General features: G+C 33.1%; 2 protein-coding genes and 1 long non-coding RNA gene across 6 annotated transcripts in view; 2 read left to right on the top strand and 1 right to left on the bottom strand.

Moving 5' to 3' along the window:
- LOC105195512 (sodium/potassium/calcium exchanger 4) overlaps positions 1-2,183 on the top strand; it is a 129,806-nt gene extending 127,623 nt beyond the window's left edge. For all 3 annotated transcript variants that reach the window (XM_039452046.1, XM_039452047.1, XM_039452045.1), the window contains exon 8: positions 823-2,183. In XM_039452046.1, coding sequence (XP_039307980.1) covers positions 823-1,166 — 344 coding nt within the window. In that variant the 3' untranslated portion in view covers positions 1,167-2,183. The remainder of the gene's footprint in view (positions 1-822) is intronic.
- Positions 2,184-2,763: 580 nt separating this feature from the next.
- The window catches only part of LOC113005328 (voltage-gated potassium channel subunit beta-2), a 147,362-nt gene continuing 134,904 nt past the window's right edge, over positions 2,764-15,221 (top strand). The window contains exon 1 of one of the 2 annotated variants that reach the window (XM_039452048.1): positions 2,764-4,605. In XM_039452048.1, the coding sequence (XP_039307982.1) occupies positions 4,506-4,605 (100 nt within the window). In that variant the 5' untranslated portion in view covers positions 2,764-4,505. Of the gene's footprint in view, positions 4,606-7,837; positions 8,477-15,221 lie in introns of those variants that run through there. The other variant, XM_039452049.1, reaches the window with a different exon arrangement.
- On the bottom strand, positions 5,569-9,526 carry LOC113005113. The gene is made up of 2 exons (XR_003269370.2): positions 9,179-9,526; positions 5,569-7,838 (listed from the first exon to the last, which is right to left on the bottom strand). It is a non-coding gene; the product is annotated as an uncharacterized LOC113005113 (long non-coding RNA).

Raw genomic sequence — 15,221 nt, 5'->3', positions numbered from 1 at the left:
GAAGTTATATGCGTATAGAGGAATAAAGCTTTGAAAGAAAGGCAGTGTCAAAATTGGTTTGCCAAATTTCGTTCTGGTGATTTTTTGCTGATTTTTAAATTGGGATAAAAACAAAACTAAATAACTAATCAATACAATTTTTTTTACTAAATTAAAGGCGGAAGTTTAAACAACAAGAAAACAATATAGGTTAGATGCTTTGAATACGTTGACAAAACAGAAGAATGTGCTAAGACCATCTCTATTGACAAAATCCGCAATCACTTAGTTGCTAACCCAATATATTAGACATTAATCTCATAACAAAAATAAATATTTATTATATGCATATAGATAAAACATAATTTAAATATAAATTTTCTTTATATTTGAATCTCATTGTCAGTACAGCGTATAAAATGGTAAAAAATAGCAATAATAAGAGATACATTTGAAAACTACAATTCAAAATTCGAGATATCAGTGTGACAGAAACGTAAAAGTCATTAGGTACATTAAATTTAATTAGATCGAATTATAAGAAGCTACAAATGATATAATTTAAAATATTATTAATAATTTCAAAGATAAATTTTGTATCAAAGTCCAAAAGTTACCCAACAAATCACGAATATAATTGCCATATACAATAATATAGACGTAAAACTATTACTTTTACGTAGGACTTTTATATAGCAGTTGTATTTGTGTTTGGTAGTTAAGGATTTAAATAGACGAATAACGGTGAAAGAACGAAGCACAGGGTGTGGTCGAGAAAACATTTTGCCGTGTTCTTCTATTTTTTCCACTGTATATCTTTTACCGTTCCATTCTATTGTCTAGGGCATGGCTCGATGGGTATCAGCAATTCGATAGGATCGAATACTTTCGACATACTATTGTGCCTCGGACTACCCTGGCTGATCAAGTCGTCTTTCTCGCCTACGCAGCCCGGCAGGCATTACATAAGTATAAATTCCGGTGGGTTAGAGTACAGCGCGATATCGTTGCTGTCGACCCTTATGTTGCTGTACATCGCGTTCGCCTCCAATAAGTTTCAGCTCGACACGAAAGTGGGTCGCGCCTGCCTGTGCATGTATGCCGTGTTTCTTATACTGGCATCGCTGATCGAACTCAACGTATTCTTCATGGTAAATCTTCCCACTTGCCAAAGGACGGTGAAATGATCGAGGAAACCCGAACGATGTCCCGCCCGTAATGATGTACGGGTGCGGCTCGCTCACAATCCGCACCGGAAACGTTTTTTTCCCCCTCCCCTCTCCTACGGACTTATCAAGAGACCCGAACTTGAGCGAGAGGTGTTTATTTCCAGCTACACGGGACAACTTACCGTGTGTACAGTTTTAATATCAACAATGTTATCGCCACGTTAGAATCATGACATGTAATGCATTTTGAATTTACTTACTCAAAGTCTTGTTATCACCGTTTTCTCTCTCTCTCTCTCTCTCTCTCTGTCTTATTTTCACTTATCACAATATTCAAAAATTCATACTAGGAACTCATCTTCGAATATTATAGTTAACATTTCTTCGCTCCACATGACACTTATGTTTATATAACATGTTTCTCTCCCACCCCCCTCTTCTCACGCACGCGCGCACACGCACATACGCACATCCTTTTATTTACATCCTCCTTTTCTTCTTTATTTTTTTCTGATCCTTCCTAATTTTTATTTTTATTATCAATTTTCTTTTCTTTTTCTTCCCTTTTCTTCGCTTATTCTCTCTTAAGGTATGATCACTTACGGCCATATTGCGTGCGCCAAAAATCAACAACTTACAATTAGCCACAGTAATGAGTTATGGATCTCATATTGAAAGTTCATCCAGGGATATAAACGCGTGCAAAATCATCGCCTCTGAATAATTCGATAACTGCAACGAGCTTTAAAGCTCGGGTGCGATTGTAGAAGGGTATTATGTGACTGTGTCTAATTGTATATGAATGCGCGAGAAAGACTGCCTGTTCCGTTTAACATTATTCGCAGACTTCAGAATCGGTCTGTGACCGCGAGAATGTGTTTTTATGTGTGTGAAACGTTATTCGATTTAGCCGCCGATAGTGAATTCAGCGCAAAGCATCACATCCGATTCAACACAACAATACGCGGCGAATTCTCCGTACGGAATTTATTTACTGTTAATACAAATATAGAACTGCACAGAAATACCCGGAAAGAAATTTATTCCCATTTTAATTTTCTTGTATCTCCTCTGAGACTCGATTAAGAGATGCGGTTACGTCTCGCGCCAAGTGAACGTGTAACGAAGAGAGACCGCGCTTCTTTTACACGAGTTGACATCTGACGAAGCAGCGTAAATTCTTCTACTTTGATCATGCGTCTTTCTACGTTGCCAAACGTAGCTGATATACAATAAAACGCATAAATGCAGACACATATAGCATACATAGCTATATTCAACACGCACACATACGCGTGTGAGTATGCGAAATCAAGCCGTTAAAAGAAGTCGTTGTATGCGATATCTTTCTGCGAGACACTTTCTCATTGCGACATACAACTCTATGACTGTAAATGTGTTTAGATAAAACCGTAACTTAACATTTAATAAAGTACTGTAATAAGTTATTAAAGTAATATATAATCAGTAAATCTATACTGCTCTTTCTTGTTTTTATAAATATACAAATAATAGATAAATCTTTGTTCAAAAAATATATTATATACTTACGGTCTAAACAGCCTATCTTAAAGGCTTCAAAAAAAATTTTTTAAATTTGCGTAAGAATCAGCAATGTGGAAAAATTGCATAATTTTGTAGATATTTCGTTCACTCTGCGACGTAAAACTTTTGATTGACTGACCTTTGAAATGTGACGTTTAAATCGATCGTATTTATAAGTCAGTATTTATTTTACATCAAGCAATTATACATATATTTTGCATTTGTATGCACGCGTAAGTAAAAGCTACTTATGAGTCTTTGGATATACATTGATTATAATGCATCGCATACGAATTTTTTTTTTAGGGGAGAGCGCTTGATCACACAGTTTCCTCTATCGTGATATCCCGAATCGCATAACGATTAATCATTGTGCATTATAGCATTGAGCAAATTTTTATTCTAAGTGTAAGAACATATAAGTTGAAATTTATATGTTACTCTTGTCTCAAAATACTAAATCAAATTTATTTAATTTGATGAAGGAGAATAAGTCTCATATTAATATTGCTTTATTTTTATATATTGCGTAAAGTTGTAGTGAAATTAAGTACATTAAGAATATTTTTGGCTTTGTTATTAGAAATTTTTGAGAGGGTACATTATTAAGGAAATGTAACAAAACAATTTTAAATTTTGTTCTAAATTCTATAAAATCATGACAAACTTATGAAATGTTGAAACAAATTTACGAAACATATCTACTGGGTACAAATTTTTAAATAGTGTATAAGATTTAGAAATGATAAAGAAAGATTTGGAAATCGATAGTTAATTAAGCATAAGAATCAATACGTGCTGACACAAAAGTGATGAGATATAAATGGATAAGTTTAGCAGATAAAGCAAATTAGTGAAATCTTAGTGATTCTTTATTATATTTAGCTTCTATATTTATTATACATCCTGTGAAAAATTAAAGACAAGAATTAATCATATTAAAGAATCACTGCGCGCTTATTGATCTGCTTTGTCTGTTATAAACAACCAAACAAAATAGGCAATCTATTCAAATTTGAATTATCAATGATTTGAAATTTTTGAACTATTCAAATTCAAATCTTTCAGATTCGAAGACAAATCAAATCCATTGTAATTCGATTTGATTCGATTCGAACTATTCGCATATCTCTCTACTGTGTATGAATACGTTTTCAATGTATTCTTACATTTACGTACAAAATCGAACAAATCAGAATGCAATAATATTTAAAAATATATCAGCGATAAATTAACTTCAGAGATTCAAAATGCTTCTGGAAATAAATCCATCTTTTGCACATTATCGCAATTCCGTAAAAAACAAAACTTACAGAATTCAGAATAAATGTAATATAATTCTTCGAAAAATTTTGCATGGACTTTCAAAATTTAAAGCGATTACTATAAGTTCACAAAGATCTAGGCGCCAAGAATACATCCGTAAATTCAGTTAATCTCTGTATAGACAAGCATAGAATTGGCAAGCATAGAATTGATATCTTCCAACATTTATGAAGATATTAGTTTGAGAATAAATAACACAAAATTTATGTTACATACATATGCCACCGTGTCGACGGTTTTTTCTCACGATATTTTTCTGTTGTGAGAGTTCCATCGTCGGACAGGGTATAAAATTGAAGTACGACTTAATAAAAAACATTGGTCATCCTATAGATATCGGATGCAATTTTATTTAAAGTCCAACAGATATATATATGTTTTCTCTGCTCGTCCACACCGAGGATTTCTGAAAATTCGGGCCTTGGCACTGATTCAACGACCGAGTTTACTAGCGTCTAGCTTCTCATCTCGCAAAAGCCGCAATGTATGAGAAGATACGAGTCAGTCGAGACGTTGATAAGGCGGCGACTACATAAATTCTTAATTATTCCAACCGTTCTGCGTCTGAAGAATCTGCCATTTGCAGGTATGTATGTGATTTTGTGTTGCTTTCTGACTGCAGTAGTTATATAAATGTCAACGCGCGTTCGTTATAATTAGTTTCAAAATCTGTCGCTATCCGTGAACAACAGCACAGCAAAAATGTATTAAAAGTATTGTTTCGGTTTATTTACGTATTTACACTTTTCGTATCATCTTGCCTCATTTCTTATAATTATCCTTATAATTAATATACACATTGAGATTACGTGTTAATAAACAGCTGTCACTGTCATTGAAACGAGCGAATTCTTATGATGTGTGTATTATGTGTGTACGTATATACATACAACACGTGGAGCAAAAACTTCGCTCGATATTATAATACTTTGTTTGTAGGTCTAACTTTATGATTGTTCGCGAGACATCGCTTGCGACTACACTTCAAATCCAGGTGTACATATTTTTATGTGTAAAATCGTATAATCACTTTTTATTGTGACTTTGTATGCGTGTTACTTTTATAATTTTTAAATATTTGCATGTCTAATGTAATGTTCGTACACGTCTAAGTGTGTAAAAGATACAAAAATAATATACATATAAATGCCTAAAAAGTGATTATATGATTTTACATACAAAAATATGCATTTGGATTTACAATATATAATACATTTCTCAAATCGATGTTGTCTCTGTCGCAATATGTTTGCATATATAGGCATATGTGCACGTTCACTGTGGGTGTGTAATTTAGTACAAACTGTGGAAGGAGAAGGAGAGAGGGGTCAGTTGCGTGTCGGCGCGGCGGATCTGCAATGCGGCGTTGCCGTTGAGACCGTTGATTCACAAAACCCTTCTTCCTACGCCGATTATACCTCCGTTTGTGTGAGTGCTTGTACGAGGATATGCGCGATTGTGTCTGATATGTTTGCGCGCGCGCATGAAGAGCAACGAGAGGAGGGATAAATACACACACATCTCTTCATTTTTTTTTAAATGGTTTTTCTCATAAACTTGAATGGTATTCAAAGATGTTTTTATTTATATTGTATATTAATCTATCTTAATCAAGAATGATGATGATTGTAGGGCTTAGTAAAAGTACATAAAAAAAATGCAAGTAATAAGAACAGTAAAAATCATAATATCAAACAGTAAAGCAAAAAATCAAATATCTTAATCTTTTTACTATTTATATCTTACAGCTTGTTTTTTGATGTGCCACTTAACATTATTCGCAAAACTGAAATTATAAACATATTTACATAACAAGAAGGTTATACCGGTTGAAGGCAGAGCTTTGTGCTCAATAATTTTCTGGGTGAATTTACAAACATTTACAGGATTCCTCAAACTGCGCACCGCATACTTAAAACACAGCTTTTTAAAAAGAGTAAAAAATGTAATATCACAAAAATTAGATTGCTAAACAATTAATAATTTTTCATGGTTACAAGCTCTCTACTATCTCCCTTTATCCCAAAAAACTGTAAGTAATTTATTGCAAAAAATATTAACTCGATTAGGGTTTGAGCCTGGATTTTTGAACTCTCCGGACAGGTGTCATATCCAGTTCGACCACCAAAAGTACTTGGTAATATTTATTGCAATAACTGACGATGTGAAATAAACGTCAATTTTGGCTGTTGCATATATACATACAACATTGTTAGGATATCGTTTATATTATGGAATTAGTAGCTACTATTATACGATATTATTAGAAGCTACTAATATGTATATGGTAAAAACAAGATAAAATTCTTAGAATCTTTGTCTAATTATAATCGACTATTTATAATGCTGATAATATCTGACACATTTGTTACGAGAGGGAGTGAAAAAGATATACTTACTGAAATGACACTTACACTTTCTAATTTGTAATTCGTGTTTAAAAGCACTTGTTTGCCTAATATACAAGAAAAACGTGCGCACCGTAGAAAGATAGACACCGCAGTTTTCGTTCTTGTAGCTCTGCCAAAAGAAAATCTAACCCACGCATGCGTCGTCAACGATGCGGAAAGCAGAATCTAGAATAATGCTCGATAGAATAATGCTATGCGGCGGCATGATAACGATGAATTGTACGAAATTTTTGCGCTTTGAGATCTTTGTGAATCGACAATTTCTTCCAATCTCGTACATATAAAGAATCAGGAGAAGAGTCTTTTTCTATTCATTTTTATATTAGTTTGAATTTTTATTCAAAATCATTCGACCCTTCAACTAAGACAACTCAATTTGTCGGAATTTTGTCTGCTTGACATATCGCGCACGATATTACATCATATTATGATTATTCGAGGCGCGTAAAAATTCATACGATTCTTTATCGCCGTGAACAATTTCTATTTTCTATATACGGAAATAATTATTACTTTACAACTGTATCGTGATTGAGTATGCATGGATAACACAAGTTATTAAGAATTCCGCGCGGCGCCGTAATTCGTCTCGTCTTGCGCACATCCCGCGACAAATTTCACATTTTTAGCGTGAGAATTGGAGAGGCACGCGCGCGCACATAGCGAAAAGGGGCGCGCGCATCCACCATCATGACGGGGCGGTGGGGGTTGAAGGGTTGCACGGGGGTTGCATTGCGCTCCGCCGTGACCGGAGAGGAGAAAAGTGGGAATCGGCAGCGGGTGTCGAGCGGTGTGCGCGCGGTGTTGCTTACGTGCGGGGAGCACGACACTCGCCGTCTCTTTCTTTCTCTCTCTCTTTTTTTATTCACTTTCTCTCATTTTCACTCACTCTTCCCTATTTTTACCGATGTTCCGTTTGAGATTTGTGTGTGTTTCTTTATGAAAATTTATTATTGCCGTGTCGCGCTGCGCCATACGATCGCTCCACAAACGCACACTTATGCTCACGTCCGATCCACGGCTGTCCGATAATACCTTTTATCGTTACTGTGTGTGTGTAACATAACCCGCGAAACGCGCATTACGGGAATCTACATTCACGGATACGACTACGGGCACCGCACCGGCAACCGAGTTCTCATGATATTCTACTGTCACTGAGTGATGACCGATGCTGATGGATCATAATGCGAAACTGTAGCCTTCCGTCACAATTCGTGATCGTCACCGCTGTCCCGGGATTCTTGACCCATCTTTCTGGCGTCGACGGTACGACAGTTGACGTTAGCGATAGTCACATATCCTCTAGCTTCATATCGACCATATTTGGCCCGTAACTGGCCTGTGATTCCGTTTCACGAAGCGTTTGGATCCGATCTGCGAAGATTCGTGAAGCCGGACGAATTAACTGCGAAGAAAACACTAACATCACCTCACCTTCCTCTTTGAATACGAACGCGGATTGTGTCGACTATTAGCTCTGTGAGTTTACGCTCATTAAAAGTGGTGCCTAAAAGTGATGATTTAATAACCGCGAGAGGAGACAAGAAAAAATTTAATTAGTGCCTATATGATCGTACATGCAATAATTACGAGATCAATTTGTATCATTTGATCTATTAGTCTGTACATACACGCATTTTGAGATACTACTGCGATACTCGTATGCAATGCGCCAAATATTGCGCCAAAGTGTCGAGGCAAAGAGAAAAAGTGCAAAATAAACGGCGAGATGAAGGAGACAACTCGATGAAACACGGAGTTTTGAGATTTCGTTAAAACGGTTTTCAACGGGCATGATTATCACATTAGGAGTCAAGAACGTATATACCGTATCCACGCCGTGATATCGACTGTACGTCCTTCTTCCCTCCGAAAGTGTTTCCAATTTAGACTTAAACGTTCTATCACAGTGTCAATAATGTCGCGATTAATGTTGTGTAATCTTGGTAATACGTCGGCAGCGGGAAATGATACGAATAACAACGCAAACACGAACAGCAGTATGGAAGACGACGATTCTTATCCACTGCCTACAATTTATCGGTATGTAAATAATATTTGTCACAAATGATGATCTCGCACATTGCCGTTATATCGAACTGTCGCGAGACAGAATCAATTCGCGATAAAGAAGAAGAAATAAACGATATTACAGCAATGTAAAATACCTATAAAGTATTGTGCGCATTTTGATTAAAATTGTCCAACGCAAAAATCCCTTCCATTAAAAGACGCGAAATAATTTCAATTTTGATCTTTTCGAATCTGACAGAAAGCTGTTATTTCTAATAAATTAATGTAAGCTCAAAATATTAGGATGTATCAACTGAGACTCAAAAGATGAAGAATTACACACACACACACACACACACACACACACACACACACACACACACACACACACACACACACACATGCACGCGCGCGCCCCAGTCCATGTATAATTAGTAAAATAAGGAGTCCTAGAAAATTGAAATATACACTCGTTATTTTTTCATCTGTTTTGTTTGTTCACATTCGCGCAAAAGTCATTCTATTTAGACTTTTGTCTTGTCTTGATACTTTCTTTTTTTATACCGTTTTATTTAATGCTATTATATCGATTGAACGTCGTTCCGTGTCTAGCTTGACAAATAAATTATCGAGAATGTTTCGGAAAAGCTTTAATTAATAAAAGCAGTTAATTCACAAAGTAATTGCGGCGAGATAATGTCGAGGCAAAGTGATCAGTGTACACCGATATACCGGGCACTCAAGCGAAAGACGATATTCTCCGACCCGAGATCTATCGCCTCTCTTCCTCCCTTCCCCGCTCTTTCGTCCCTTGCGCACTGGTGACCCACATTGCGGTGGCGGACTTGCAGTGGTAGTTTTAGCTTTTAAAGGGGCACAGACGTAGCATGCGTCTCTAATACTTCCAGACGTTCTTGGAAGGCTGTGCCTTTCTAAGGCTACGCTCGCAAACGATCGACCGAGTTCACTTGAGTTGAGCGAAATTCAAACACGAGTAATATGTCGTGGCTAACGGCAATGAAAATGTTGCACTGATCGTCGGAAGCCAATGACGCTCGATTGCCATCCCATCCCCTCCTGTCCCTCAACGCGAGCAAACTGCGGGAGCACTGGAGTGTGCTAGCTTACTTAGACTTGGTTGCATCAACGTCACTTGTAGATGACTTTGGCCGCGATAAGTTTTTTTCCTCCAGGTTTATATCGTATATAAAACTGTAATCTGAGAAAGAAAAGAAGAGGAAGGAATAGACAGCAAATTGCTAAACTAGACTTGTCTTAGTCTGGCATCGAGCTTTATGCAATAGACAGAGGCATAAATAATGTTGATAGACAGAGATATGTTAGATTAAAACAAAATTATATATTTTGAAATATTTGAATGACGTGGATAAATAACATTTTAACATCGGCTCGCTACACTCACGCCTACACATTATTCGAATCAAATTTGAATTTTGGCCAAGTCAGTGAAACTTAGAAGGCCGGACAATCAAATAATCCGTGTCTGCAACTGTAATACGAAACCGTCAATTAAAGCTTATAACTATTATGTTTCTAATTATTACAGTTATTTAGTTTTCACAACGTGTTAATAGTAACATACTTATGTTTTTACACTTAATTAGAAAGCAGCAACTAAGATGATTTCCAACACAAAATATAATGTGCGACACGACTTATAAAGATTGTTCGTGCACGTTATGTTAAAAGATTGAAAACAATAGAAAAAGAACCACTAATATATTGGTGTCTTTTTATTTTAATATAATAATAAAAAAAATCAAAAATAATTAATATAAATATTTGTATAACGTTGAATCAGTATAAATCTAATTTATACTAGTATAACGATGTTATTTAATATCAATATTATCAATCAATAAAAAAATAACTCAAATTAATTTGCCAATGCGAGCCGACGCGATTATTGGTGCGAATACAATAAGATTATTATATTAGATTTTCTGTTATCAGTAATAACAAATATAATCTGCATTTTTCATCTAACGAAATCGATGGTGACATGCAAATTTATTAGTGTTATAACGTCCAGATGTTTCGATCCATGATGTGAATCCTCCTCAGTTAAATATTGAACAAGAACCGGTGCAAATTTAACGACTGTGAGCTCTCCTTTGTATCTACGTCCAAAATTAAAATTTGTACATAATTAAGTCTATTAACAATAATGTAAAGATTTTTTGATAATTTAAGTCAAAAATTGTGTATATTATTAAAAATTTGTATATTATTGCGGCATTTAGAATTAATAGATGATAAAGAAATTATAAACAACAATTATGGGAAGAGGTCAAACTTAGTATGTGTGTAATATGAGTTTATAGTAATACTAATGATGTGTCGGGAAAGAAGTATGTAGATGTATCTCCCCTTTCTGTTCTTTCCCTCTACTTACACAGTATTAACGTGTACAAAAGAATTGGAGTTTACCGAATTAAATCAAGATATATTGGATCGAGTTTGTAACATTTTACAAATTTAATCATTTCTTGTATTTATTTATGTATACTTATCATTTCAGATATGAGCCATTTATTAAGTTGTAGCTCCTCGTCTAAAATCTCGACCCCAAACAATTTAATTTGTAATATATTTTTAATGTACATTTTTATATAATTATAACAAAAAAATAATAGAAATATATAAAGATGCATATATAAAAATAAAATTGAACAAAACCGTTTTTTTATTATAAATATATTTTTTTTAAATCATAAAAAAAATATTGATACATTGGATTCATTGACATTCTAATTTCAATATTATACGGAGTTATATCATTATTATCATTTAAGACTAAATACTCAATTAACAAAAATTATCGTTATATTATATCTGTGTTAAAATTTCAACTCATTTATATTCCATTTATATTGTTGACTGCGAAATTTTAACACAGATATAACATAGATATAATATAATGATGATTTGATTGATTTGTGTCAACTAGGTAAATACAGAATTGGGAACATTATTGAAAAATATACGCGTTACCGTTACCATTATTTAAAAAGTAATGATTTATTTCCACCAAGATAGCAATGCATTCTTTGCATAAAAAGGGAAATACTTGCTAACTACAAGTTTCCCTTCAATTACAATCACGTTATAACGGAGACGCTACTCAGTGAGAAATGACAAGTTGAAAAGACGTCTAATCAACGTTTAATAAACCAGTTGATATAGACGTTTAAAATTTGGTCGATTAGATGTCTTTATGTCATCAAAATTAAACGATTATTAGACGTCTTGCATAAACTCTCTATAAATATTTTCTTCAAAATATCTGCATAACTATAATATTATTGCACTACATGATTTCAATGAACAAAACATAATTTTTGTAACATTTTAAAAAACATTTTTTGTAAAAAAAAATATCAGGTATTTCTTTTCAAAAATTCCCGAGCGGTCACCCATCCAAGTCGCGACTCCGGTGAACGTTGCTTGACTTCCGTGATCACTACACGAACTGATCCGTCATGACTTGTAGACACTGTGTAATCATGTGTGTAAATAATTAATAGATCAGATCAATATATGTTATCGAAAAGATGAAACATGTATAATTAAAAAATATTATTTATAAAAAAATATATAAAATTATTGTTTTTTTACTATTTTCACAAATGCGAAATAGAATCTGGAATAACTTTTTTGTTATTTGTTTAAATAAAAATGCAACTAAAAATTATGTGTCAATATAATACAATAATTAAATTAAATATGAAAAAATTTCGGGAAGTCAGGTTTATAAAAGACGTCTAAAAGACGTCTTGCATAACCCAATTTTCAACTTTATATTATCTGGATAAAAGAAGAAAATAGTGACGTTAATTATTTTTGTTAATTATATATTTACAAAACTACATCTAATAGAAAAGAAATTTTTAAGTGGTTGAAAAGTAGTTGAAATACTTATTAATATCAACCATTGACGTTGAATAGACGTCTTTTCAACTTATTAATATCATCTATCAACGACATAGACGTCGAATAAACATCTTTTCAACTTATCATTTTTCACTGGGTAATGTCTTTGTGTAAGACTATCTAAAGACAATAGGGAGGAAACTGTTTCCCAAGTCACTAAAGGGCAATAGCGTACGGAATTTAGTACTAAAACTTTAAATAATTTAAATAATTTAAATAGTACAAAAAATACGTTTCCAACAATATTATAAGTAAAATCCGAAAGCTTTCTTTAAAAAAAAAAAAAAAGAAAATAGCAACTCAGGCAATGCACTTTTATCAAATTAATAGTAACATGCGGAAAACTTACTATCTGGGCGTACAGCACTACAGTTTTTCAAAAAAAGTATCGCAGAAATAACTTCTATTTATTAAAGTAGACCTCCCACCATCGCAAATCAAGTCAAAAATTTAGTGTTTTTTATGTGCTAATTTATTGTTTTAATCCAAATTTTGTTGCTCAAATCATTTATCAGGAAATTAAAAAAAAAATGGGAAGTCCAGCTTGCCATTAGGCTAGACCTCTATATAATAAAAAATATATACAGTAATTGCATAACAAAAACGAGCACACCAGATTTTCTTGCTTAATTTGTTGCTCTAACCATTAAAACATTTTCAAAATATAATAATGCTTAAAAAATACTAATGTTACATTTCAAAATATAGTATTATTTAAAAAATATTGATGTCTATTCAAAACCATGTTGTCGTATCCAACAATTACACTTAAAGAATTTGTTGCTCGAATATATTTATATGATACTAATTGTAAAATAATATAGACAACACATTACTGAAATGTACTAACATTTGATTTAATTGCTCATCATAACACAGTGGAAATAATTTGTTCCAAGGAACGCTCGCGTTGCGTTCTAAAAACTGTTACTCGCATGAGAGAGATTATGATACTAAAATCATCTTCATATCATATTAACGAAATATAACAAGATTTGATTTTGTTTTTAACCATAACACACTGGAAATAATTTATCTGGAGAACACACGCGTCGACTTTAATGACTGTTGCCTATGCAAGCAATAAATTCACAAATTGTTTTTTCGAATTCTTCCAATGTTTTGAAATGTAGAGAAAAGGGGGTAAGATGATGATTTTAAGGTTCGTCGATTTTTGCTAATTTCTGTGGTAACGTAAAAATAACAATCTATTTTTTTTAGATTCACTAAAACTTTATCATCAGTAAAGTTAGAAATTGTTAAATAAACTAGAATTTTTTTAATTTAAATTATTTTATGACATGTCAATTTTGTCATCTTGCCCCCATATGCGGGTAAGATGACTTTTAATACCGAATAAGGCGAAAAACAGTCAAATAAAGTTAAAAATGTACTCCCATGAATAAATAAGATTTATTATAATATAATAATCTTATAATATTTTGATATTACAACGTAATTAAAGAAAAACGTAAATAAAACGAAAAATATTTATATAATCTGCAAAAAGAAAATTATTAAAGTTGTGATATACATTACGATACACATTGCGATTGAAATTGCGTTATATAAAGGCTGTTCATTAATGGTTGTCCCCACGTTTTACCATAGGAGTGTGCTTTACCGACGGATACGTATTTCTAACATAGGGGAAAGTAGGTAAATTGCACGCACCTAAGGGAAATTTATTGCAGTGAAGTGATTTTTGAAGTTGAAATCGATATGAGTACAGAAATAGAAACTAAAGTTTCTATTTTTGTACTCGTATTAACCGAGTTTAAACATTTTTTTATCATTGTGTATTTATTGTCATATTGAACAATTTTTCATTGGTAATTCTATATTCAGCAAAAAGAGGCAAGGATAAACGAAAAAATTTCTCGCGCTTTGGATAATTGTATGCGCAGTTGGATAAATGTACGCGGAGGAAAAATAAGGTTATAATCCATTCTTTTAGCTGCACAACACTGTACTAGTGGCACTATAGTTAGTCTCACGTAGTCTCACGCCTTTTAAGATAAATGCGTAAAATTGTCCACGGCGGACTTGATTTGATAAAAAAAACAATTACTTGATGACTATTTAATTAAATTTAATAAACAATAGATCAAAGAACGCAGGAAAAATCATACTTCTGTTAGGTATAACAAGATTAAATGAATAAAGTAAAAATACGGACTTATTTCCTTATTTTCTAAAAGCCGAAATCACAACAAAAATCAAGATTTTACTTTTTCTTATTTTTTCAATTAACAACATTTATAAATGATATAACGTATGGTTATATATTAAAAAAATACTTTCAGCCTACAAATATCGTCGTGATATAATCTTTATTCATCGGGAAGATGCCAAACCACGAAGCGTACAATTATCCAATGCGTACAATAACCCTACTTTCTCCTATTATTATATTATAAATTACAAATGCGTGCTTCTATGGTAAAACTTGGGGACAACCATTAACAAACACTTTGTATAGTCAGAATGCTATTAAGACCAAAAAAATCAACGCACAAATGCATTATCTTGCCTATGTACAACTTTTGTCATCTTATCCTGAGTCGTTTATTTGTGTATGAAATATTGCAATATGAAAATTGAAAAAAAAATAAATACATTATTGTATACGTTTTCAGCTATACAATATTGTGATTTTATAGAGAGAATAGAAATATTCATTATAATTATGTTATTCCTTATGAACGAACACTAAAAAGTTACGGATAGGTGCTTCCAAAACATATTTCTTATTATATTATCTATTCTCATGAACAAATTGAAATCAAACTATCATAAATTATTTGTTACCATTTAAAGT

This window comes from Solenopsis invicta, chromosome 7 (assembly GCF_016802725.1).
Source record: "Solenopsis invicta isolate M01_SB chromosome 7, UNIL_Sinv_3.0, whole genome shotgun sequence".
NCBI classification, from domain to species: Eukaryota; Metazoa; Arthropoda; class Insecta; order Hymenoptera; family Formicidae; genus Solenopsis; species Solenopsis invicta.
Note: the sequence above shows the minus strand (reverse complement) of the source record. Positions and strands in the feature narration are given on the sequence as shown.